Source organism: Camelus dromedarius, chromosome 21 (genome assembly GCF_036321535.1).
Source record: "Camelus dromedarius isolate mCamDro1 chromosome 21, mCamDro1.pat, whole genome shotgun sequence".
In the NCBI taxonomy this organism is placed as follows: domain Eukaryota; kingdom Metazoa; phylum Chordata; class Mammalia; order Artiodactyla; family Camelidae; genus Camelus; species Camelus dromedarius.
Genome location: NC_087456.1, coordinates 21,176,631 through 21,199,250, shown reverse-complemented (window position 1 = coordinate 21,199,250; position 22,620 = coordinate 21,176,631). Strand labels below are relative to the sequence as shown.

Here is a 22,620-nt window from a genome sequence, read left to right as displayed (position 1 = left end):
ATTATCCCTTTCTCAGTAGGGCAGGGGCTGTCTATCTTTTTGCCTTTGTAGCAAGTGCCTAGTATAGTGCCAGACACACAATGGGCACTCAATAGATGCTTGTTGAACTGACCTGAATTGCTCTTGTTCACACCTAGTGAGCAGCTAGTACATCCTACACAGATCTGTGGGCAGATTCTGGCCACACATTTGTAAGAGGCAAACTCCAGAGCAGAGCCATTTATCTGTGTCTGCCATTCCCAGTCACTCTGTCAGGAGCCGCGAGTGCCTTTTCCCAGTTTTTGCACTTCAGTTTTTTCTAACTATAGAAGTAATATAGTCTCACTGTAAAAATAAAAATTTGGAAAGCATAGACTGCAATAAAGTAAGAAAAAAAAAAGATCTATTCAGTCCAAATAACTACTATTTTTTAACCAGAATTATTTAGACCAATGTTTTCCCATTTTCTTTTCCCATTTCCTGGCACATATATTGACCTCTAAATTTTCCAAGCACTGGGCTGATTAGGAAGCAAAGGGATTCATCTATGCTCACAAATGAAAATTTGTGGAGGGCAATAGTGCATTTAGAAAGACTTTGAAAAATCTCTGTAAAACCCATGTTTAATGTGCTGGAGTTTCTTTGCCTCCTGATAAGTTTAAAGGACCTAGGGAGAGAAATTTTGTCACTGGAATAACAACAGATTTCTCTTTCATCAGTGACTCCTGGTAGCTAAGGGTGAAGAAGCTACTTTTGGTGTTCAAGATAACCCAGAAGCAAGGAAAAGCTGATCACTCTGGGAGAAAACACAAAGATACCATCCCCAAATAATTGTTATATATAAAGTCAGGGAGAGCCTTCTCCGAATAAGGGGATTTCTCTATTGATTTTGAGTAGCAATGAGGCGTCCTTGATGACGGAGAGAGAATATCCAGGGAAGGACGCTACTCACAGGCAGAAAGTTCCCCCGGGCAAAGTCAGAATCTCTCGCAGATGTTAACTACTCTGGATCCAGCACAGAAAGATCTTCCTTCTGATTCCACAATTACTGTTCTACCTCAGAGAGTAGGGGCCGTTGTGGGGCTTCCAATAATGCAGCTATTACTTAATTCAGCTTCTTCCTAAACCTTATGTAGATGTACTGGGCCCATACTATGTCCTGGGGGACACTGACTATCTACCTAGTAGGGGACTGAAGCCAAAGCACAATAAATCCCCTAAAGCTAACCCAGACCTTCATGCTTCAGAAAGTGTTAGTTTGCCCATGTGTTTGGGTACTATTAATAAAGCTACTTTAAATTGCACTGATACATAGCAGATCATACCTTTTGAAAGTCGTAAAGACAGGTGTGGCACAATGACTGCCGTTCCTGGAGCCCCTACTGTGTGTCAGGTGCTCTGTACTTACTCTTTCTAATCCTTAAAGTGACCAGGCAAGCTAGGATTATTATTACACTTTAAGATCATTTCACTCATTTTACAGATGAGGAAACAAGACCCAGAGAGGCTGGTAATAAGTGGCAGAGCTAGGACTTCAACCCCAAAGTCCCCTCTTTTCCCACTTGGTCTCCTTTTCTCCTGGCTGTGCCATGGCCGTTGTCATTGCATGGGTTCTACTGGGGGAAGGACTAAATAAGAATTATACTCAGGTGGCATTGCCAACCCTCACGGCACTGGTAAGCTGTGACAAGGACCCCAGACCACTTCCTGGGGTAGATTTTTGGCAAGATATTTAGGAGGGAGAACAGAGTAATAACCTTAGCTCTATTACGGAGCTTTGCCATGACTGTGGAGGGTTTACAGGTCCCAGAAGAGAACTGAGAAGGCCTAGAAACTCCTTACCTTAACTATAGAGGCCTTTTTTCCCTTCTCTTTTCTTTCTTTTTTTTTTTAATTTTTACGGAGTTAAATCTCTTCTTTATAGATTCTAGGTTTTATGTCTTCTTCTTTTTTTTTTTTTAATTTTTAATGGAGATACTGAGGATTGAACCCAGACCTCATGCATGCTAAGCATGTGTTCTACCACCAAGCTATTAATCTGCTTTCTAGGAAGGGAAGGATGGATGTGGCAGGAATGCACGTGGACACCAGCCCTCCAGGCCGATGGAAGGAATTCCGATTCAGCTGCTAAAGAAGTTCAGAGAAGTCTGAGCAATGGGAGCTGGGGCCATGGAGAGTTGAAACAGCCCCTTAGCAGGGGGAAGGGTTGCTAGATTTACCAAATAAAAATACAGAATCCCCAGTTAAATCTGAATTTCAGATAAACAATGAAATATTTTTTAGTATAAATATGTCCCAGGCAGCATTTTATCTGGCAACCCTAGTGGAGCTGAGTCTGAGGATGAACAGGGGTAGGGGAGAGCTCCCTCTTAGAAGTCTGTGGACAGTGTGTCCAGGATGGGTCTTGCTGTGGCTGGATGTCAGTGTTGGAAGTAGTCCTAGGGAAGCTTACTGTCTCATCAGGGAGCCATAGGAGCCCTGAGCTCTCATATTCCAGCCTAGGGAGAGACAAGCCATCTGAGACTATAGGGGAGGTACATGGATTTTTAGACTAAGGTGACTTAGAAATGTTCATTTCCAGGTAAAGTCTTAAACTTAGGGTTTGATAAGATATGTTTTATAATTTAAATTAGTATAATTGAAAAAAATAGTCCATTAAAAAGAAAAACTTCTTAATACGGATAAGTTAATTTGTCTGGTATTTGTGGTATTCTTATAAGTGCTAGGAGTGAGAAAGGGGGTTACAGAAGAAAAAATTTACTTTCTTTTTTGATAGTAGGAAAAAGGGGAAGATCATTGTCTGGACCATTAAAAAAATGGTACCAGGCAGTCTGGGGCTCCCTGAAAACTCAAGTCCTTGTCCTTGAGACAGGCAACAAAAGTGAGAAAATTCTATTTCTTTCTAATGAAATAGAACTTTCTCACCTGTTTATTAATACTTAAGAAGTGTCAAGATTATTATATCAGAATGCTGGAGTTGGAAGGAAGGTGTTGGGGAGTATCTCAAAGGCTGTCTAATGTCCAGGAAGCTTCGCCAGGTGCCATCTACACGTAGGAATTCACTGTGGTTCAGGCATGACTCTGGGCCCTGCTGTCTCAGAAACCCTTTAACATCTTGGCATTCCTTCTTCAGGGAAGACCTACACTAACCCACTCCACCAAGACTGATGTTGAACCGGGACACTCATTTATTCATTTACAGAAAGATGTGACGATCTCCTGGATACTGGGGAGGGCACCTCCAAGCTACAAATCCAACTGCAATCCCAAGGTTGCTTGGTGAGCGGGGTATAATGGTAAGAACAGACACCATTAATCATTTTGTGAGTGTTCAAAACTTATAAAACATTGTGACAGTTAGCCCTGGTCAAATGGGCAGATTTCATCCTCACAATTTTTGTGAGAAAGATATTTATCTTCCTTATATCGATGAGACTACTGAGAAGGGTATTATAGCTTTTTAACTCTAAGAGGTACATTTTTTCAGATGTGAATATCCTGCAAACAAAATACATTTTACAATTGGTTACCAAACTCTATGAAATATGGTCACTTCTTGTTTATTCATCCATCAAATATTTATTAAATGTCTGGCATAGGCTGGGTACTATGCAAGTTGCCCTGACGGGGACCAGTGAATCAATGTCCTTGCTCCCACTAAGTTTAGTCTAGTCGAGGAGACCACAAATCAGCAAACAAATCAACAAAATGTCAGCTTGTGAGAGTTGCTGTGAAGGAAATAAGCAAGTAAATGTGACTGAGTATAACATGAAGGGTGGGGCCAAGGGAGACAGGGACTCAGGGTGGCTCTCTTAAGGGTAACATTGGAGCCGAGACCTCAGAGCCATCCAGTGGTCTTCACTCTGGGCTAAGGAGGTGCCAGGAGATAGATATTTCCTCTCAGCCATACAGCCCAGGGCTCCTGGCTGTGAGCAGCCCCTTCCGGGGTTCCCAGGAAGGCAGCCTGAGCAGCATGGATCTCACCTGTGTCCCATGGTTGCTGCAGTGCTGAGCAGATAAGCGGTGCCTACCACCTGCTGCTCATGTGATGTGCTGAGGGCAGCCAAGGAAGTACTCCAGCCCCTGAATTCCTGCTTAATCCTGCAGGGCAGGGAGTATTGCCTGTCATGGGCAAGGAGACCGAGGAATGCTGTGCCGGGTGCCCAAGATGTGTTGGTGTAGCCCAAAATTCAGCCAAACAGGGTTGGGGACAAGAAGGCTGAACAGCCTCCTGGAGCAGATTTGAATTTCTGTCCTCCTGCCAGGTGCTTCTCTCCCGTTTAGTGCATAGAATCTCTTTGGTGGTGACCAAGGCAGCTGCAGAGTGACTGCTTAGCAACTCATGTGCCTTTTGCAAATTTGAGCTGCATCATCATTTTTACATACTTGATCTTTAAAAAATTTAATTGGATTCAAAATCCATTCACAAGAAATTCCAAGATTACATTTGTCATTGAAAAAAAGGGAAGAATTTTAAATATATAACTTCAACTGTTATACTTTTTTAAATGACTGATAACAATTATATTGAAGTTTTTCAATGATGAGATCCTCAAGAATATGAAGAGCTCTTCATCATGAAATCTTGATCAGAAATGGCATATGGCCACTTCAAGTATAAAACCTGATATAAAAAAATTATGTTCATGGACATAAGCTCAACGCTTCTCATTAAAAACTTTAAAAACATTTTATTTGGGAGTTTTACACAAGTTTGATATTTATTATCTTCTTTAAAACAATTTCCTCTTATAGTGGTTATATAATATAAAAATATATAATGAAAGTTTTAATCAAGTTCCATATGAACGGCTCCAAATCCCCTGCACCTTTCCTCCATGTACCTTACAAAGAGGATCTTTTTTCAAGAGACATAGGAAAGTGGGAAATGTTGCCTTAGAAGATGAAGGAGCCAGCCCTGTGAAAAGCGTGGGGAGAGCATTCAAGCTGCAAAACACAAGTGTAGTGACCCTCAGCAGGGAATAACTTGAAAGATAAGGTAACTGGCCTGAAGTAGAAGGCCACTAGGGAGGGGGAGCACAATTCTATGAGGGAGGGCAGGTCATGAAATGCTTTAACCAAGAGTAGCTGCGGGAGGCCTCTGAATAGATTTATGCAAGGGTGCGACTTAATCTGATTTACATGCTATAAATTTAATCACTGCACAGTAGTGCAGAGGATGGAATACAGAAAGGCAAGAGTGGACAAAGAAAGGTCATGTTGGAAGTGACTATGGGTCCAGGTGAAAGATGAGAAGGAGAGGAGGAAAGGAGTAGGTCATTCTGAGAAGCTTTTGAGAGGTAGGACCAATAGGATTATAAGTGTGAAAGAAAGGGAGGCTTAAGTAGGATGCCTGTGCTTTTTTGTTTGAGCATTTAAGTAAATCATAATGCCATTTACTGGGCAAGACTTAAGGAGGGACAGTTATGGAGAGAGGACTGGGATCCAAAGCCTCAGGACATATTTTTCATCAAAATACAAACAGAAAGAATCACAGATGACAAGAGATTTAATAGGCATATCAACCACATGTTTGGCTCCTATGAAACACATTGAAGTATCTATAGATGAAATTATATAAAATCTGTGATTTCCTTTGAAATAATTCAAGTCGGGGAGGTAGGTGGAAGGAGTAGAAGTATAGACGAAACACAAGACTGGTCATGAGTATATCACTTTTGAAGCCAGCTGATAGGTACATTATACTATGCTACTTTTGTGTATGTTTGAAAATTCCATGCAACAGGATGAGATCACTTAATGAAGAGGTTCAACAAATAGGGAAAGGTCCCACACTGGGGGTGGAGTGGAGTGGAGGTGGCAGTGCTAGAGCAGTGGAAAGAAAGAGATGAGACTGCTTTCCTAGATAATAAACAAGTAAACAAATATGACAGATAAATCAACATGATAAAGTGTGCATGGGGATAGCACCTGCGTGGCCAGAAGCAGCAGCTCCTTGTGGCAGTAATCTCTGCATTTGACTGACACAGGACTCCAGCAGATATTAACAGTGGTCCTTTTAAAGTCCTTTCCATTCTACTTTTTAAACTTTTACTTGTAAACAGGTCTGAATTAGTGACCATAAGCTTTCGATTCTAGGGGAAAATGTTTTAACTAAAAAGCTTTTTCTCCCCTCCTCTCCATTGTGTTTTAAACTCTAAATTTTGAGGCCATTATTAGCCCAAGAGTTCTAGAAGTAGAGCCAACTCAAGACTGACCCGGGTGCCCCTTTAGAGTCCCTTTTGCCCTAACAGCCTTCCTTCCCCCTTCATCTTGACTCTAAAGTCCTCTTCTCCACTCAGCTACAGTTTTTGCCACTCTTAGGACTCCAGGGACTTCTTTCCTTCCCTTCTTCCAAGTGCTACTTCCCTGGGCAAGCCAATGCTTCCAGAGATCATAAGCCCCAAGAAGGTTTGTGTTGTTCACTGCTGTATTCCAGCACCAGAATTGTGCCTAGCACATAGTTGGCACTCAATATTCACTCAGCGAGAGAACTTCCAGAAGCCACTAGGTAGGTAACCAGACACCTACCCAGGTGCTAAATGTGCTCAATTCTACAACTAGAAAAAAATTTGGTGATCTCTCTTCATATAGATAAATGTTACTTCCATTTTACAGATGGACAGCTGAGTTGGTTCAGATAATCCAAGAGCAGAATTCTTTCACTTAAAATAGTCTTTCTCATCCTTAGAAATATTTGTAAAGCCAAAAAATAGAAGCTCTGGAAAAATCTAGCATATAAAGAGAACATTACCCATGTCGTTTAACATTTCTTAAAGATACGATGAATTTAATTGATGTAGAACAGCCTTCCTGGAAAACTCCTGGAAAAAAACCAACAAATATTTAGGTTTCCTCAAAACAAAACAAAAAACAAGCAAAAAAACTCCTCTTCTTGGCCTGAATTATAGGAACTCTTAGCTGGCAGCTCCGTCTAGGCTTTTTTGCATATGTGCTTTTAGGATAGGCTTGCAGATTGCATGTGTTCTGCGCAGCAACCACAGACACTTAACATTCATTAAATAATAATGAAACAGGAGGCTTGGATTTTTGTTTGTTTCTCTTGGGTTTGTTCCTCACTTAAGTGACCTTGGACAAATCTACTCCCTCCCTCATATCTGATTTCCATATATTTGTTTCAGGATAATGTTTATGACTAAGATGCTTTATAAGATCTTTAGACTACATCTATAAAATTTATCTCCTTCACTATCCTATGGGATGTCTGCATGACACTTCTATTGAAAACCTTCACACATAGTTGCAGAGTGTTGCCAATACCATCTAGGGATGGTGCAGATATTCTAAAGCCAATGAAATGACAAAGTGGATAACTTGAACAGTGAAGTCTGTTTCTTATGCTACTGAAAATTGGAAAATGGATAAACGTAATAATCCCCAAACGTCTTCCTTATTTCTGCCGTTTTCCGCCGCATCTAAACTATGCAGAAGCTGCTGACAACATTTGACTATCCTGTATTTGGCAATTCTACCAAATACTGAAACGGCCCAAATGGCTAATAGGACGAGCTGCCAGGACTGGTCGTCATGCCTCTGGTGCAGTTTGCTTTGTATTCCATACATTGTTTTAGAGGCTTACAAAATACAGCCATCTTGCATCAGGCATCCTGACCCAAGAAGGCGAGCCCAGTCCCCTCCGCCCTGGAGATGCCACCTGCGAGGGGTCGGGCGTCCTAGGTGGCAGAGCCCCCGGCGGACCGCCCGCAGCCCGCACCGCGGGGCCCGCCTCGGCCCAAGCTGGTGTCTTCAGTGAATAAAGTTGTCGGCGGGCGGGCCGGCTGCACCTGGCCCGGAGCGAGAGCGTGAAGAGGGCGGTCCGTCCTCTCTGCCAGCTGCTAAAGCAGCCCCATCCGAAAGTGGGCGCGGGACGCAAGGTTTCTATTTGCAAGCTTCCTGTTGGGCAGTGTTTTCAACCGGGGTGAAGCGACCGCGCGGGCCGAGTCCTCCTCCCCGCCCCCACGCCGCCCGGGGAGCCTCGGGGACGCGCGCCGGGGCCTGCGCGGGAGCTGGGCAACCCCTCCCTCGCCCTCCCGGCCGCGGCCCGAGACGCCCGCAGGCCGGGCGTTCACCGGCCGCGCCTCCGCCCGCCTGCCCCTCCCCTCGACTTCCCCCTGGACGCCCCAAACCCGGGCTTCCTGAGTTCGATGACGTGTGTGCACGCAGCGGGGTGGGAGTGCGGGGCCGGGGAGCGGGAGTTAAAACGGGGGTAGGCGGGCGGGCGTCTCGGCAGGAGCCGACGGCCCTTCGGCGTGTCTTTTGTGTTTGTACACACACGGCGCGAGGCGGCCGGGAGGAGGGAGCGGGCGGCGCGCGGGGGAGGGGCGAGCGCGCGCCAGCGAACTGCCGCGCGGGGGGAGGGGGAGGGGCGGGGCTCGAGCGAGGGGCGGGGGCGGAGCCGAGCCTTCCCTCCATTGTGTGTGATTGGTTGGCGCGCGGCGCGGGGGCGGGGCGGCGTGTGTTGGGGGATAGCCTCGGTGTCAGCCATCTTTCAATTGTGTTCGCAGCCGCCGCCGCGCCGCCGTCGCTCTCCAACGCCAGCGCCGCCTCTAGCTTGCCGAGCTCCAGCCGAAGGAGAAGGGGGGTAAGTTTCCCCGTCTGCCCGCTTCCCCGGAACCGAGCCCCGCTTGCCGTCAGCCCCGGGCCGGGCCCCGGAGGTGCGGGGAGGGGACCCAGGGTCCCTCCGGCTTGGCCCACAAACTTTTTGGCCCAGAAATGGAGATGAGGAGCGAGTTTCTCTCTCCCCTCAGGCGGCGGCGGCTCCGGCGGCTCCCCCGTCTCTCGCCGCCTCAGCCCAACAGCAGCAACCGCCGCGTCGCCGAGCCTGCTCTCCCTCCTCCCTGCGCCCCTGGCTCCTCTTTCTTCGGTGAAATCCCGCCCGCCGCCCCTTCCCGGGACCCCAGACCTTCACCACGACCCGCGCGGGCCTCTTAACTACCGCCCCTGGGCCCCGGCCCCCAGTTTTCGGGCGGGAAAGGGGTGAAAATCGCCGCTGCTTCCCACCGTGGGGTAACTCGCTTTTTGCTGCCTCCCCACAGTTGTTGCTAGGCTTCACCATCTTGTCTCTCTTCTCTGGTCACCGACCATATTTTTTCCCCCGTTTCTCTCTTCCCCATTTCAAAAAAGGAGGAAAAATTTTTAAAGAGAAACTATTTTTTTCTCCTTTTTTAGAGAAGCGGAAACTTGATGCATTTGAAATGCAAAAAAAACTTTTGCATTTTGGAGGGCGGCACGTGGCAGGGGATCAGGGGATTTTCGAGCGTTTTGGTGTTTTGTCTCTTTGGAAGGGAATCGGATACGTTTTGCGATTGTTTCCATTTTGTTCTGGTCTGGGAGGCTAGTTTGTGCCTGCGCGAGACGCTGGGAGCGAGGCGGGCAGGCTGGGGGGGACCCTCTGCCGAGGGGCCGGAGAAGGCGAAACCAAAAGTTTATGTGGTGCTGGGGTGGACCTGTCGGCCGGTCTTGTGCGTTAATTAAAGCCCGGGTGTGGGGAATTTTTTTTTTTTTTTATTATTTCATTGCGAAGCCTGTGAGGACTGGACGCGAGGACGTGCTTTGTAGACTGCTCGCTGGTGGTAGCTGCTTTCTCTTGTTTTTTTGAGACGCCTTTTTGTCAACATAACTGTAGAGATGCAAAACCAGGAATATTTGCAGATATTTACAGGAAATCTATCAACTGCCAGGCATAAGGGGGGGCTGCGGGGGGGGCTAAAACCTTTTTTGCTGTAATTTGATTCGACCTTTCTGTGGTTTGTGGCTTCATTCTTTTGACTTTTGTCGGTCGAATGTTTACAGATATTTCTAGTTTCTACTTTAATTAAAGAAACTGAAGCGAAGGCTATTAGGGGTCTTTTTGTTTTGCCATTTATCGCTCAGATTCGGCATTTTGAGAGATGATGGGTGTTAATGCTAACAATTTTCTAGTACTACAGTTTGTTTCAGGAAGTCTTATTTGGGTGGTAGATAAAATCTGCACCTTTTCAAATTATATAACATTACGGACTTCTTTTTTTTTTTTAATATTGACCATAATATCCAGATGGGGGGGCGGTGGTAGTGAACTGTATGTTTGGTGGTTGCGTATGGTGATTTTTTTTTTTTTTTTTTTTTTGATGCTAGTAGGTAAGTAAGGAGGTCTCTATACCATGGCTCGTACAAAGCAGACCGCCCGCAAATCGACCGGTGGTAAAGCACCGAGGAAGCAACTGGCTACAAAAGCCGCTCGCAAGAGTGCGCCCTCTACTGGAGGGGTGAAGAAACCTCATCGTTACAGGTATTAAAAAGAAGAGGAAAAAATGGGACAGTCTTATCTCCTGAAGCAGTGTTTGTATAATCTAATAAAAAAGATGTATAGTGAACATACTTTTTGCTTTAGAGAAACTGATTTACTAATACTCCAAAATATATATATAATCTTAGTGTTAGGTTTTATTGAGAACATGTTTAATTTTTGAAGCCATAATCTTGCCCATAGGCTAAGGGAGGCGTTTCATCACTGATAACGTTAGTAGAATAGAGTAACATTTTATTTAGCTGTTAAGTTAGTAATGTATTTTTTTTTAATAGGTAAGTTTTTAAATACGTTTTTCAGGATGCTCTTGCTTTTGGTAAAATAATCAAGATTGGAGGGCATGTTAAGTTCTTGTCGTTCATTTACTTGAATTGGTTTATTTCCTTCTATTAGCACGTTTAGTTTTGAACTACCCTGAGCAGTGTTGTTAAGGGCATCTGCCATTAGAGGGCGGAAGTTGTCCGTATTTAGGTACTCTCTGCAAATGATTTTACAGTTAACCTAAAATAAAAGCTCATAAAATAGAAGAAATAAGTCAGAATTGGGGTAAATTTCTTGCTGTAAATTACTTAGTTTAAAAAAAACTTCCATATGGAAGACACACCATACAATCCAGAGTATTCCAATTTAACCATGAGGGATGGGCAGTAGTCAAAGTAAAGGTGTTCTGGGAAATCAAACTTAAATACCACAAGTATGTTTTTAAATGAAGCTCATTGGGTTGTATTGGTAAGTCTTTCAGAAGAATTGAGGGTGCAGGTGGGAAGGAGAGTGGTGCCTTGAGAAGAGTGAACAATTTTGACTTTGTTAATGACCTATTATCTTCCCAAGTTGTAATGATAACAGAAGTTAGTGATATGTATATATTATTAAAGATGAAAAAAATAAAGAGGGCTTTTATTTAACTCCCTGCCAGGAATCTACTTTAATAGTATGCTTTTTGCTTTAAAGATATTGTTGTGTTATTCTTAATAGACTTGAATATTCAGCTCATAAATTGATGAGTGAAAATTGATACAGAAGCTGAAGAATAGTTGAGTGATTTATTTTTTGAAACGTGGATCTCTATAAAGCTCATCTCTCTTAGGTTTTTCTATGTATTTGGTAACCACTTTAATGTGTTTTGTTTTAAAGGCCTGGTACCGTGGCACTCCGTGAAATTAGACGTTATCAGAAGTCCACTGAACTTCTGATTCGCAAACTTCCCTTCCAGCGTCTGGTGCGGGAAATTGCTCAGGACTTCAAAACAGATCTGCGCTTCCAAAGTGCGGCTATTGGTGCTTTGCAGGTAAAATAGTGGGTGGGAAAGGCTCTAAGAGTTGGCAGTCCTGCTTTGTACCAAGAGCAGTTCTAAATCTTTGCATAAGATGGTACAATTTAATCATCACAAACCAGTGAGGTAGGTGATACTTATTTCAGTGTTGAGATGTCGGAAATTTTGAGTTGCTCAAGATCATACACAGAACATGTAATTTAAAAATTTTAGACATTGCAGTGTTTAGGGGAACAAAAACCCTCAGGTTTGGCTTACGGATGCTGCAGAACATTACAAGGTCATGGGACTAAAGGTCTGTATTGGTAATTAGTTTCAAACAGTGACTGGTATAAAAGGAAAGTTGGAATAAATGGCTTCCTGGATCTGAAGAGGCAGTCAAAGTGGAGAGAACATAGTATCTTGGATGAGAATAGGCAGCATTAAAGAATTGTGCATTGAGGTACAAGAGGTATGAGTGGTAGTTAGGATTGGATTGATGACGGGGAAAAAAGATGTGCTTAAAGATGATACTGGGCTTGTGGAGATACAGGAATTTGAAGACTTGTAGTTTGCTAACGGGGATTATGGATTTCCCTTTAAGTGGGAAACAATGTATTTAATCTTAGCTCCAGTGTGTCAGAACTTTGAGAAATACTGCTTTAGCTGTGGTTATGTATTTTAAATATTGGTTTGTGCCAAGATTAAAGCTTGAAATGCCCACAAATAAGATACTTGATTATGTGGGTATAATTAACATCAGTCACTTAAGTAACCTTTTATGTTAATATGTTTGGCATTTGTTAGGTCATTGTAGTCCAAAGTATGGTAAGACTGCCACCTCCATCAGAGTGTGGGGTTAGAGGTGATCAAAAATGCAGATTGCTAGGTTCCTCCACAGACCTGAATCAGAATCTCTTTTGGAGGAGGGTCCAGAATCTACATGCACTCCATTGGAGGATTTTTCAAGGCTGCTGTTGCCAAGCTTTTTCCTTTATGTGTGAGCAAAATTTGATAGGTGGATTCTACCCTGAAGTGTAATTGGTTGAGCTGTTTCTATGGTTAGTCTGAACTTTATTTGATTGGTGAATTCCAGGAGTAGGCATCCATTAAATTGTCAATGAATTGAAATTACTGAAATTTCAAACTACTAAAATCTTCCAGTGCTGTTACTTAAAACTTTTATTTTCTGTTTTAATCATTAACTATCTCTAGGTCCCATTTTGTTTGTTATTACAATTGCTAATCGCATTTTCCCCACTAGTTTTAAACATAGAGATATTACTAATATTCTCAAACATTGATCCAGAGCTGCTAATTTTGTAGTTACAGTTAGCAGGGCTATGCTTGAAGAACACAACATTATACTTCAAAGTCCAACATTGTTGAGCTTAAGTGTCAATGATGGAGACTTGTAAGGGGATTACTAAACAATCTAGGTAAAAGACTATTGTCTTTTTTTAAATTCCTGTGTAAACTTTCATGTTGCTGTTATTAAGGTGTGTATTTTATAGTTGCCAGTAAGTGTGGTTGTATTGGTTTTGAGCAAAATGTTCATCTCTGCTGCCTATAGTTCTGTAGCATTAGGTAGCTCTTAACTTTATTGGAAGAGTAATCTTTGTTACAAGTATTTTTGTCTTGTGTTTGCTTTTTTTATACATAGACTTCATTTCTGTTACGATAACAAAGATGTAGAATTTGCTAATGGAAATAGGACAATGGAAGGGAGCAGTTGAAGTAGAATTCCAAGTCACTATTTTTGCGTTTAGAATTAAACAGTGTACAACTTTTGTAATACAACTAAATAGGAGGAGTGTCCAGTGAGGATGGTGAAGAAATTAGTTTAGATTTGCTGTAGATATCAAGAATTAACTAACTTAAAATTTAGTCTTTGCCCCTAATAACTGAGAGTTTGAACTAAGCTATCCTTGTGTTAAAAATGGACATTGGTAGGTTGAAATTGTAGGAGAGTTAGACGTTGAATATACTCAAAATGTTGTAAATTAGTATTTCCTTCCAGTTACATTTTTTCTTTTGCTGTTACCTGTTGATACTAGAATTAGAAAAATATGGATCATGATCATATTCCCTGTGAGTATTGACTCTTCCAGAGTTAACCAGACACAACCCTGTAAAACAGATAGCCAGGTTCTAAGACAGCAGTGAGAGCCCCAGCTGTCACACGTCACATTTGAGTAGTACCACAGGAGCCAATAGATCATTCCACTCTTAAATGGTCTCAGAATTGCAGGACCTGTTGGCTTGTCCATATAGCAGCTCATAGTGCTGTCTTTTGCAGAAGCATTCTAGATTTGCATAATTTTGAGATATGCTGAGTGAAACAAAATTAAACTGTTTTCTTTCTAGAGGAGCTTAAGTCCTAGTATCTGATGTGCTGTGAACCCATAAGAATAGTCTACAGTATGCTATGTTTCTAAACTTTTTACCCATCTCTGGAATATCCCAAGAATGAATCCCTAAATATTTAAGGATTTTCTCTCTCTCTCTCTCTCTTTTTTTTTTTTTTTTTTTTCCTTTTTTTGTGGGGGTAGGGGTACGAGAATTAGGTGTTATTGGGGAGTTTTTTCTTGCTTCATTTACTGGGAATTGAACTCAGGACTTCGTGCATGCTAAGCACACACTCCACCACTGAGCTATACCGTACCCCAGGAGTTTGGCTTTTAATGTATTCTTTGGAGTAGGTAAGGTACAGGGGACTAATTACATATAAAAGATGCAAGTTTCAAATAGGGTTAGATATTAAAAAATGAGCAAATACTTCTGGAATCTCTACTTGAGGGCAAGGCATTATGAGTATAAAATGAGCTTTCTTGTTAAGTAATTTAAGGGCATTAAAAGATGGCTGGTGTACAAGGCCACTTTGAATGCCAAGGAGTTAGTAGTTCAGTTACCTGCACCTGAGAACTAGGATCAAGAAGAGTGTTTGCTTTCTCCTTCATGGAATAGTCTTGAGCTGGGCCTTAAAGGATAGGTAAATAAGACAGCTCTTGATAACAAATGCTGCAGAAAGACATGTAAGGATGATAAAATTTGGATGCAACAGATTTTTATGGAAGAGAGAGAAAAGGCTAAAAAGGATGAGAGTTTAAATGTGAAGAAAATGATTTTTCATAAGATGCAATAATGTAAACCATTTGAATTAATTGTCGCTATGTTAATGCTTGGGGGGGTGATAATTAGGTGTACTTATTTTTATTTATTTATTTTTTAATGGAGGTACTACTGGGGGTTGGACCCAGGACCTCATGCATGCTGATCACATGCTCTGCTACTGAGCTATATCCTCCCACTGTGTTTGTGCTTTTAAAAGCAGAGTCTCAAGTTTTATGGCAAAGTCAAAATGTTTGTAAAAAGCAAATCTGGCTCTTCCCATCTGTATATCTTGTGTATTATATAGTGTTGTGGGGCTTGAATTGCTCAAGTATGTGTTTCTCTTTTAGTTTTTATCATTATCTAAAGGCTCCAAATGGAAATAATTTTTTAAATTAGGACAAAATAGCAACTATAAAAGTCCATGTTTTTTCTAAACATATGCACAGAGAAATAACTTGTTTATAGAGAGGCTCAGTAACATCTTTCATTTAGTGCTCCTAATCCACTAAAACATTTGGACTGATAAAACAGTAGCTTCATTTCAAAATAAGTAAGCAGATATTTTAACGTAGACTAAAGGATTCGTCAACATTTCAGACAATTGTAAGATGTACTAATGATTTGAGTTATTTGTAAGTAGAAATTCCCCTTTTTCCTCTTTACGTGCCAAGTGTTGGTGAATGATTCATATAGGTAGCAGTTTTTGACCGAAAATAGGGATAAGAAGATACCTTCAAAAAATCTTACCGTGTAATGGGGAAAACCAGAGAGGGTCAGTATTAATACTGGAGGGCAACAAATGCCATTACAGAGGTTGTGGTTCATAGAGAAAGATACAGTTAGTGAGGAACATGGGGGAAAAATAGGTCACTGTGTGTAACTAAGACACTAATCTGGTGTGTTCTGGCACCCTGTCGTGCTCTAGTGGTAAAACTGTGAGGTTTTAAAGGAGAGGAAGATGAGGACCGTATGATGGAAACCAGTGGTCAACTATATTGGATTATTTGGCAAGGCAAAAGTTGAAACATAATGAAGTGTGGGTAGGATTCAGAAAAAGGAGGACTTGATGGGGTAGGAAAGAGTATTACTTCAGATTGGATGCATGATTCCATATATCTTTGTAAGGATGAGAATGTTAAGAGTTTCAGTTGGATTTCTTTACTTCACATATTTCAGTTTACTAGAAATAACATTACATTAGAAGATTAAACTTTTCTTAGAAATGAAATAATTTGACTTTTGTATTTGATAAAGGTTTACAGAATTGAGTTTTTCACTTTCTATAAGCTGCCTTTAGCCTTGTCTCACAGATTTTTAAATGTAAGGATTTGGTAAAATAGTCAACATCTTCTGAAGTAGGTTTTTAAAGTGCTTTAAAACTTTATCATTCTAACTGATACAGATGTATTTTAACCGTTGATGATGGTAACATTAATTTTTTTTTCCTTTATCCCTGTTGTAGGAGGCAAGTGAGGCCTATCTGGTTGGCCTTTTTGAAGACACCAACCTGTGTGCTATCCATGCCAAACGTGTAACAATTATGCCAAAAGACATCCAGCTAGCACGCCGCATACGTGGAGAACGCGCTTAAGAATCCACTATGATGGGAAACATTTCATTCTTTAAAAAAAAAAAAAATCTCTTCTTCCTGTTATTGGTAGTTCTGAACGTTAGATATTTTTTTTCCATGGGGTCAAAAGGTACCTAAGTATATGATTGCAAGTGGAAAAATAGGGGACAGAAATCAGGTATTGGCAGTTTTTCCATTTTCATTTGTGTGTGAATTTTTAATATAAATGCGGGGACATAAAGCATTAATGCAAGTCAAAATGTTTCAGTGAACAAGTTTCAGCAGTTCAACTTTATAACAATTATAAATAAACCTGTTAAATTTTTCTGGACAATGCCAGCATTTGGATTTTTTTAAAATAAGTAAATTTCTTATTGATGGCAACTAAATGGTGTTTGTAGCATTTTTATCATACAGTAGATTCCATCCATTCACTATACTTTTCTAACTGAGTTGTCCTACATGCAAGTACATGTTTTTAATGTTGTCTGTCTTCTGTGCTGTTCCTGTAAGTTTGCTATTAAAATACATTAAACTATACCTGCTTTTGGTCTTTACTATCAACCTTACCTGTACAGTTAATTCACTTGAAATTTCCATATTCAGAATAACTTTAGTACAAGTGTTTTGTCGCTTTATATCTGAAACATAAGACTCAAGAGAAGTATAAGCATTGTATGGGAAGGAAACAAGCTACTGGCTTTCCTAATTTTTAAAAATTTGCAGATGGTAAGTCTTTGCCAAAACTCTTTGAATTTAAACTTTTTGGATATGTGTATTTTGAACCAACAGTTCTCAAACCTAGCTGGCCAACAGAATCACATAGAAATAGTTAAATTTGTATCAGTAGTAAAACTACACTTAGAAACAATATACACTATTAAACTTTGAATGTTAAATGGTAATTTAACTGCAGATGTAAGGCTTGAGCTCAAAAATTAGCTGGCTATTTTAAGATACTGTGTTAACCCCAAAGTTATAAATTAAGTACCTATAATTATTCTTAGCACTGCATTTTATTTAGCAATGGGGTGATGTGAAATAAGGATGAACCACAGACAACATTCCTAAATCTACTGACACTGGTTTAACATAAGAGTGAAGATGCTCTGGAAGTGAAGTGAGATGAACAAATTGGAGCTAAGAATAGATTTGTGTCAAGATACAACTTTGGGCTTACAAACTAAACACTGGTCTTAAGCTCCTTTTTAGCAGTAACTTCATTTTTAGATTATAGGTCATTATAAAATCCAATGATAAATTTTACAGCCTGTTTTTAATTTGTTTACCTGGGATCCTGCTTTTTAGTGTGATCCTTTGTATATTCTTCTACAGGCAGGCACTAGAATTACTTGGATTATTAGCAGGAGCATCTATTCATTGCCCTTATAAACTACTGAGAGCCAGTTGTTGCTGAATGTCACCTGTTTGGTATTCTGCAGTTTTGAAAAGGGACAAATGGCCTAATCCTGAAAAAATAATCAGGGAAAATGGGTGTCTAAGGTAGGAAAAGTTGCCTGCTAGAATCTGTTGTGGACCAACTATTTACAAATACGTGACAGCATCCTTTAGGTTCTTAGAATCAGTCTTTTGCTCTAGAAGTTTTAGTGAACTTAAGGTATGTTTAATAAAGAATAGCTTAGGCGGAGTTTCTGCTATGGCTTCCAGCGGTGTCGGCGTGAACACTGTGGCCTCGGCAAATGAAGCTCCAGAAATTTCAGACAACATGGGAGATTGGCTTCGGGGCGTTTACCGCTTCACTACGGATAGGAATGACTTCCGGAGGAACTTAATCCTCAATTTGGGGCTCTTTGCTGTGGGAGTCTGGCTGGCCAGGAATTTGAGTGACATTGACCTAATGGCACCTCAGCCAGGGGTGTAGGCATAAAGACACACGGAACCCCTGTGCTGTACTCGAACCTTCCAAAAACAGAGCCTCCAATTGTGACCATCACAAGACTTGTCCTGATGACAGATGAAGTTTGATTTCCTTCCCTGCCTGATTTCCTTTTCTTTGCTGAGTCCACTCAGAACACCCTTCACTGGTCAGTAGGCAGGCTTCAGCTAAAGTGTCCTCTGTTCTATAAAATTCTGTACATAGTTCCTAAGTTTTTGCAGGGGATGATCTTTGCTCTTGCCCTGAGGAATAATCTAGTGGTATTTTAACAAATACCTGAAATAAAGACTAAACCAAGACAAAAAAAAAAAAAAAAAAAAAAAAAGCTTCGCTTAGCACTCAAAAGTGCATAGATGTCTGGTCAATGTACTGAGCTTGTCTCAATATACCATGGTCTGTTGATGTATGACAGGTATTATTTCTCTAAGGTAGGTAACTCATTCCTGCTTATAATGAGGCAATTAAATTTGGGAGGATTATTAGTTAACTAGGGTCCAAACAGTGTGCATAGTTTTCAGCTTAGGGTTATTTGACTTAGATGTGTGTGATCTGCCACGTCCATTGATCCCTAGGTTAATGCTCATTAACATGGACGGATAATTCTTCCCTAATATGCTTTGGAGTTGGCTACATGACAACTTACCCAGGAAATGTGTCTAGTGAATTGGAGTTGGGCCTAAAGTGATGTGTGGGGACCATAGCTAAACCCACCACTCAGGTATTAAGTTCAGTTTTTAGCATTGCAACAAGGTGGTAACCAGCTTTTGAATATAAAGTATCTTAGGAAAATAGCTGATTAATACATGATCCCAGAAAAATGTTCCTAAAGTCTAAATCAACTTTACAGATGAAAAACCTTATCAAATTGTATGGTAAGATAAAAATAACTTCAGATAAGTAGGTCTTGGGAAAATCGGGGAATGCTGGAAGAACTTTTAGGAAGGAATTTGGAAATGTCATTCTCTTAGGTAAATAGCGGGGAATCTTCCCTTAGGTAAATAGTCAGGTGAGTGAGTGCTTGAACAATGCCCAAGCTCTTGCCCTTCTGATCTTGACAGCCTAGAATCTGAGAGGAAATAAGTTAAACTGCAAATTTGAATAGCTCGATCTGCCAGATGCTGAGTATGTAAAGGTAAAAGGTGCTCCAACTTGAATTTAAATTCTCAACAACCCTATGAGGTAGACACTATTATATACACTATTTTACAAGTGAAGAAACTTGCCCAAGGTCATGCAGTAAATTGAAGATTGGAATTTGTTCCTGGGTAGACTAAATCCAAGGTCTTGCTCTCTGATTCCCATGCTCTGTTATATATAAAAGAGCAGTTAATTTGTTGGAGGTACTAGACGTTAAGTTTTGACAGTAGAAACATGGGGGAGAGGGGAGACAAAATTGGGAATGAGGGATATAGAAATTACAAGAAAATTCTGCATTTGAAACATGCTGCTCACCATCTGCTCAGTCTTGAAATATCACCTTAATTCCTCCCTTTCCCTCACCTCCATTAAATCTTGTTGACTATTACTCCAAAAGTGCATCCAAAATTTTCCACTTAACCCCTTCTGCCATCTTAGTCTGAGCTGCTATCATCTCTCACCTGGACTGTTGCCATAACTTAAATCAGTCTACATCCATCCACTCATTCCCTCTGGCCTCTTCACACAGCCCTCAGAGAATGCTTTTAAAACATAAATCATTTCAGATAATTTCCCCACTTAAAAATACCTAATGGTTTCCCATTGCTCACGGAGTAACATCTAAACTGGCTCATGAGGCCCTATGTGGTCTCGCCTTGTCAATCTCTTTCCACCACTTGCTTACTAAACCACAGGCAAACCCTCTGCCCGCATACCCTTTGTCACATCCCTTGGCTTTATTTCCTGATTTATCAAAATTGGAAGTTACTTTTTTATCAGCTCTACCTCCACTAGAATATGCTACAAGATCAGGGGTTCACTGTCTTTTTCCATTATAGCCTGAGTGCTGGTACATAGTAAAACTGAATAAAAATCAGTTGGATTCATGCTAGAATGAATGTTCCTGCTTTTCTTCAGATTTTAACATTAAACTTCTATAATCTTAATATATGGTAACTGATTTATTATTTTGAAGATTAAGTAAAAGTAGATGTGAAAACACAAAGCTTGGCAGATAATATTCAATAAACACTGGACTAGAATTTAAAATTCTGATAAAGCAAATCGGCATTTATGTCCCTTACAAAGTTATAGAGAAAAATGTTTCCAACTTCCCATTTTCTAAGTAGTATGCATTTCCTATTAGGTCTCCTCTGGATAGCAATCGTTCTTATGCCATTAAGCATTGGTCTCTAAGTGAAATCGGATTAAGTGTGTTACACCACATCATGGTAAAGTCAGTCAGATCAGTAAACAACATAACTAGTGATGAAATCATAGGTAAGAGGCATTCTCTCAAAACCAGTATGAGTACTATTTTCACCACTTATTCCTAAACATTCTTTGGCAAGTTCTAGTCAATGAGAAAACATTTTTAAAAGGAAATAATTATTTGCAGTATAGCTTCACAATTAAGAGTTCAGGCTCTGGAGCTAAACTGCCACTCTCCTAGCTGTGGGACTGGGCAAATCACCCAATCTCCCTTGCTTTATTCATTCAGTGAGTATTCATGGAGCACCTTCTATGTGCCAAGTACTGTTGCAGCAATACTGAAGTGAACAGAACAATAAAGTTTCCCTGTCCCATGGAGCCACATTCTAGCAAGGGAAATAGGCAATAAGGATAAAGAAGTAAAGTAACAGTCATCCCTCCATATCTCCAAGGATTGATTCCAGTACCCACAGTGGATACCAAAATCTCGGATGCTCAAGTCCCATAGCTGGCCCTCCACATCTGTGATTTCACATCTAGGGAATCAATCACAGCTGATCGTGTAGTTCTGTAGGGTGTATTTAGTGAAAAAAATCTGCACGTCAGTGGACCCACACAGTTCAAACCTTTCCCCTTGAACAACACAGGCTTGAACTGTGTGGGTCACTTATAGGCAGATTTTTTTCAATAAATATACAGTGAGCCCTTGATATCCATGGGTTCTACATCCGCAAGTACCAAGGGCCCACTGTGGGACTTGAGCATCCCCAAATTTTGGTGTGGGAGGCAGGTCCTGGAACCAATCCTCCACAGATACCACACAGATACCAGGGGAGGACTGTGAACAATTTATTAGACAGTGGTAGGTGCTAAAGAGAAAAAAATAACACGGGTAAGAAGTGTTGTGATACAAGGGAGGTCGGTGTTGGGAGTTAGGTCAGGATAGGCATCACTGAGGTGTCTTTTGAGTAAATATCTAAAGAAAATTAGAGAGCAAACCACACCAAGGTGAGAGAAGAGTATTCCAGGCCCTAAGGGGGTTTGGTTGGAAGCAAGCTTGGTGTGTTCAGGAACCACAGGGAGACAGAGAAAGTGAGCAGAGTAGGAGGGAAATCAGAGATGTAATGGGGACCAGACACCGTAGAACTTTATAGGACCTAATAAGGGCACTTACTGAGTGAGAGAAGCCTCTGGAGAGTTTTGTACATGCATAGGAGGGGTCTGGAAAGATATGCACCAAACCACTAACTGGTAGCCTAAGGGGGAGCGGAGTTGGTGGAATCTTAGATATTCTGGCAGAGGAGCCACTCACTGACAAGCATGGCCTCAGAGCTCCCTACCTGACTTTTTATAGCAGCAGTAGGATTTGAGGGCTTGCTCGGTGCCAAGCCAAGCACTGTGCCAAACACTCTGCTTTATCTCACTTAGTTCTCACAAGGACCTCAAGAAGTAGACTGTTATCTCCATTTCAGAGATGAGAGAACCGACACTCAAGAGTATTCCTACCTTCCCATCTCTGCCCAGACCTAGTGTCTTGGATACATTTGTGTGTCTGTGGTTCCACTTTGCGAGAATCACCCTGTTTGGATCCCTCCAGGTTGCATCCTTTTGTCACCAGTGTCTGGTTTGCAGCAGTTTCAGGCATTAAGTAGGGAACTAGTTTGGCCTATGCCATAACCGTGGGTAGGACACTTAACCTCCACGAGGCTCAGTTTACCAATCTGAAAAACGGACCACTGGTGGAAAGTGAGGTGATTTAATGTGGCTTATGAGTGAACATTTTAAGGATATCTATATTGTATATGAATTAGTAAAATAAACGTTGTACATCAAACCTGTGATTTCAGATAGCGCTTCTTTAAATTTTGAACGGATTAAAAATTTTTATAAGTAAATAATAGTACAAGTGGTGCCGGCAAAGCCAAAATGACGAAAGTGGCAGGAGTTTCTGGGAATTTATGAGAGAACGCATGAATAAATGCTTAGCACACAGCAAGAACACACACAAACAGTGAGTGCTCAATTCATGATAGATCTGGTTATCATCAACACGTTTGGGCTTGAAATAAGCAGTTCTGATTCCGAACGTAGGGGAGGGAGATGGAATGGGGAGAGTTGGCTAGGATTTCTGCCACCAGCCTTGAGCATCC

General features: G+C 41.2%; 2 protein-coding genes across 3 annotated transcripts; both read left to right on the top strand.

Moving 5' to 3' along the window:
• The first annotated feature begins 8,429 nt into the window (after positions 1-8,429).
• Positions 8,430-16,764, top strand: LOC105099631 (histone H3.3A). 2 transcript variants are annotated; one of them, XM_010992491.3, is made up of 4 exons: positions 8,430-8,581; positions 10,117-10,270; positions 11,423-11,576; positions 16,117-16,764. In XM_010992491.3, exons 2-4 carry the CDS (start codon positions 10,143-10,145, stop codon positions 16,243-16,245), a joined length of 411 nt encoding a protein of 136 aa, XP_010990793.1. In that variant the 5' UTR covers positions 8,430-8,581; positions 10,117-10,142; the 3' UTR covers positions 16,246-16,764. The 2 variants fall into 2 exon arrangements, with proteins under 2 accessions (XP_010990793.1, XP_031294318.1); XM_031438458.2 differs by having other exon boundaries at positions 8,439-8,581; positions 10,120-10,270.
• A 1,089-nt stretch (positions 16,765-17,853) lies between these two features.
• LOC105099619 (mitochondrial import receptor subunit TOM6 homolog) lies at positions 17,854-18,413 on the top strand. The gene has a single exon (XM_010992480.3). It carries the CDS (start codon positions 17,882-17,884, stop codon positions 18,104-18,106), a length of 225 nt encoding a protein of 74 aa, XP_010990782.2. The 5' UTR covers positions 17,854-17,881; the 3' UTR covers positions 18,107-18,413.
• Positions 18,414-22,620: the final 4,207 nt, after the last annotated feature.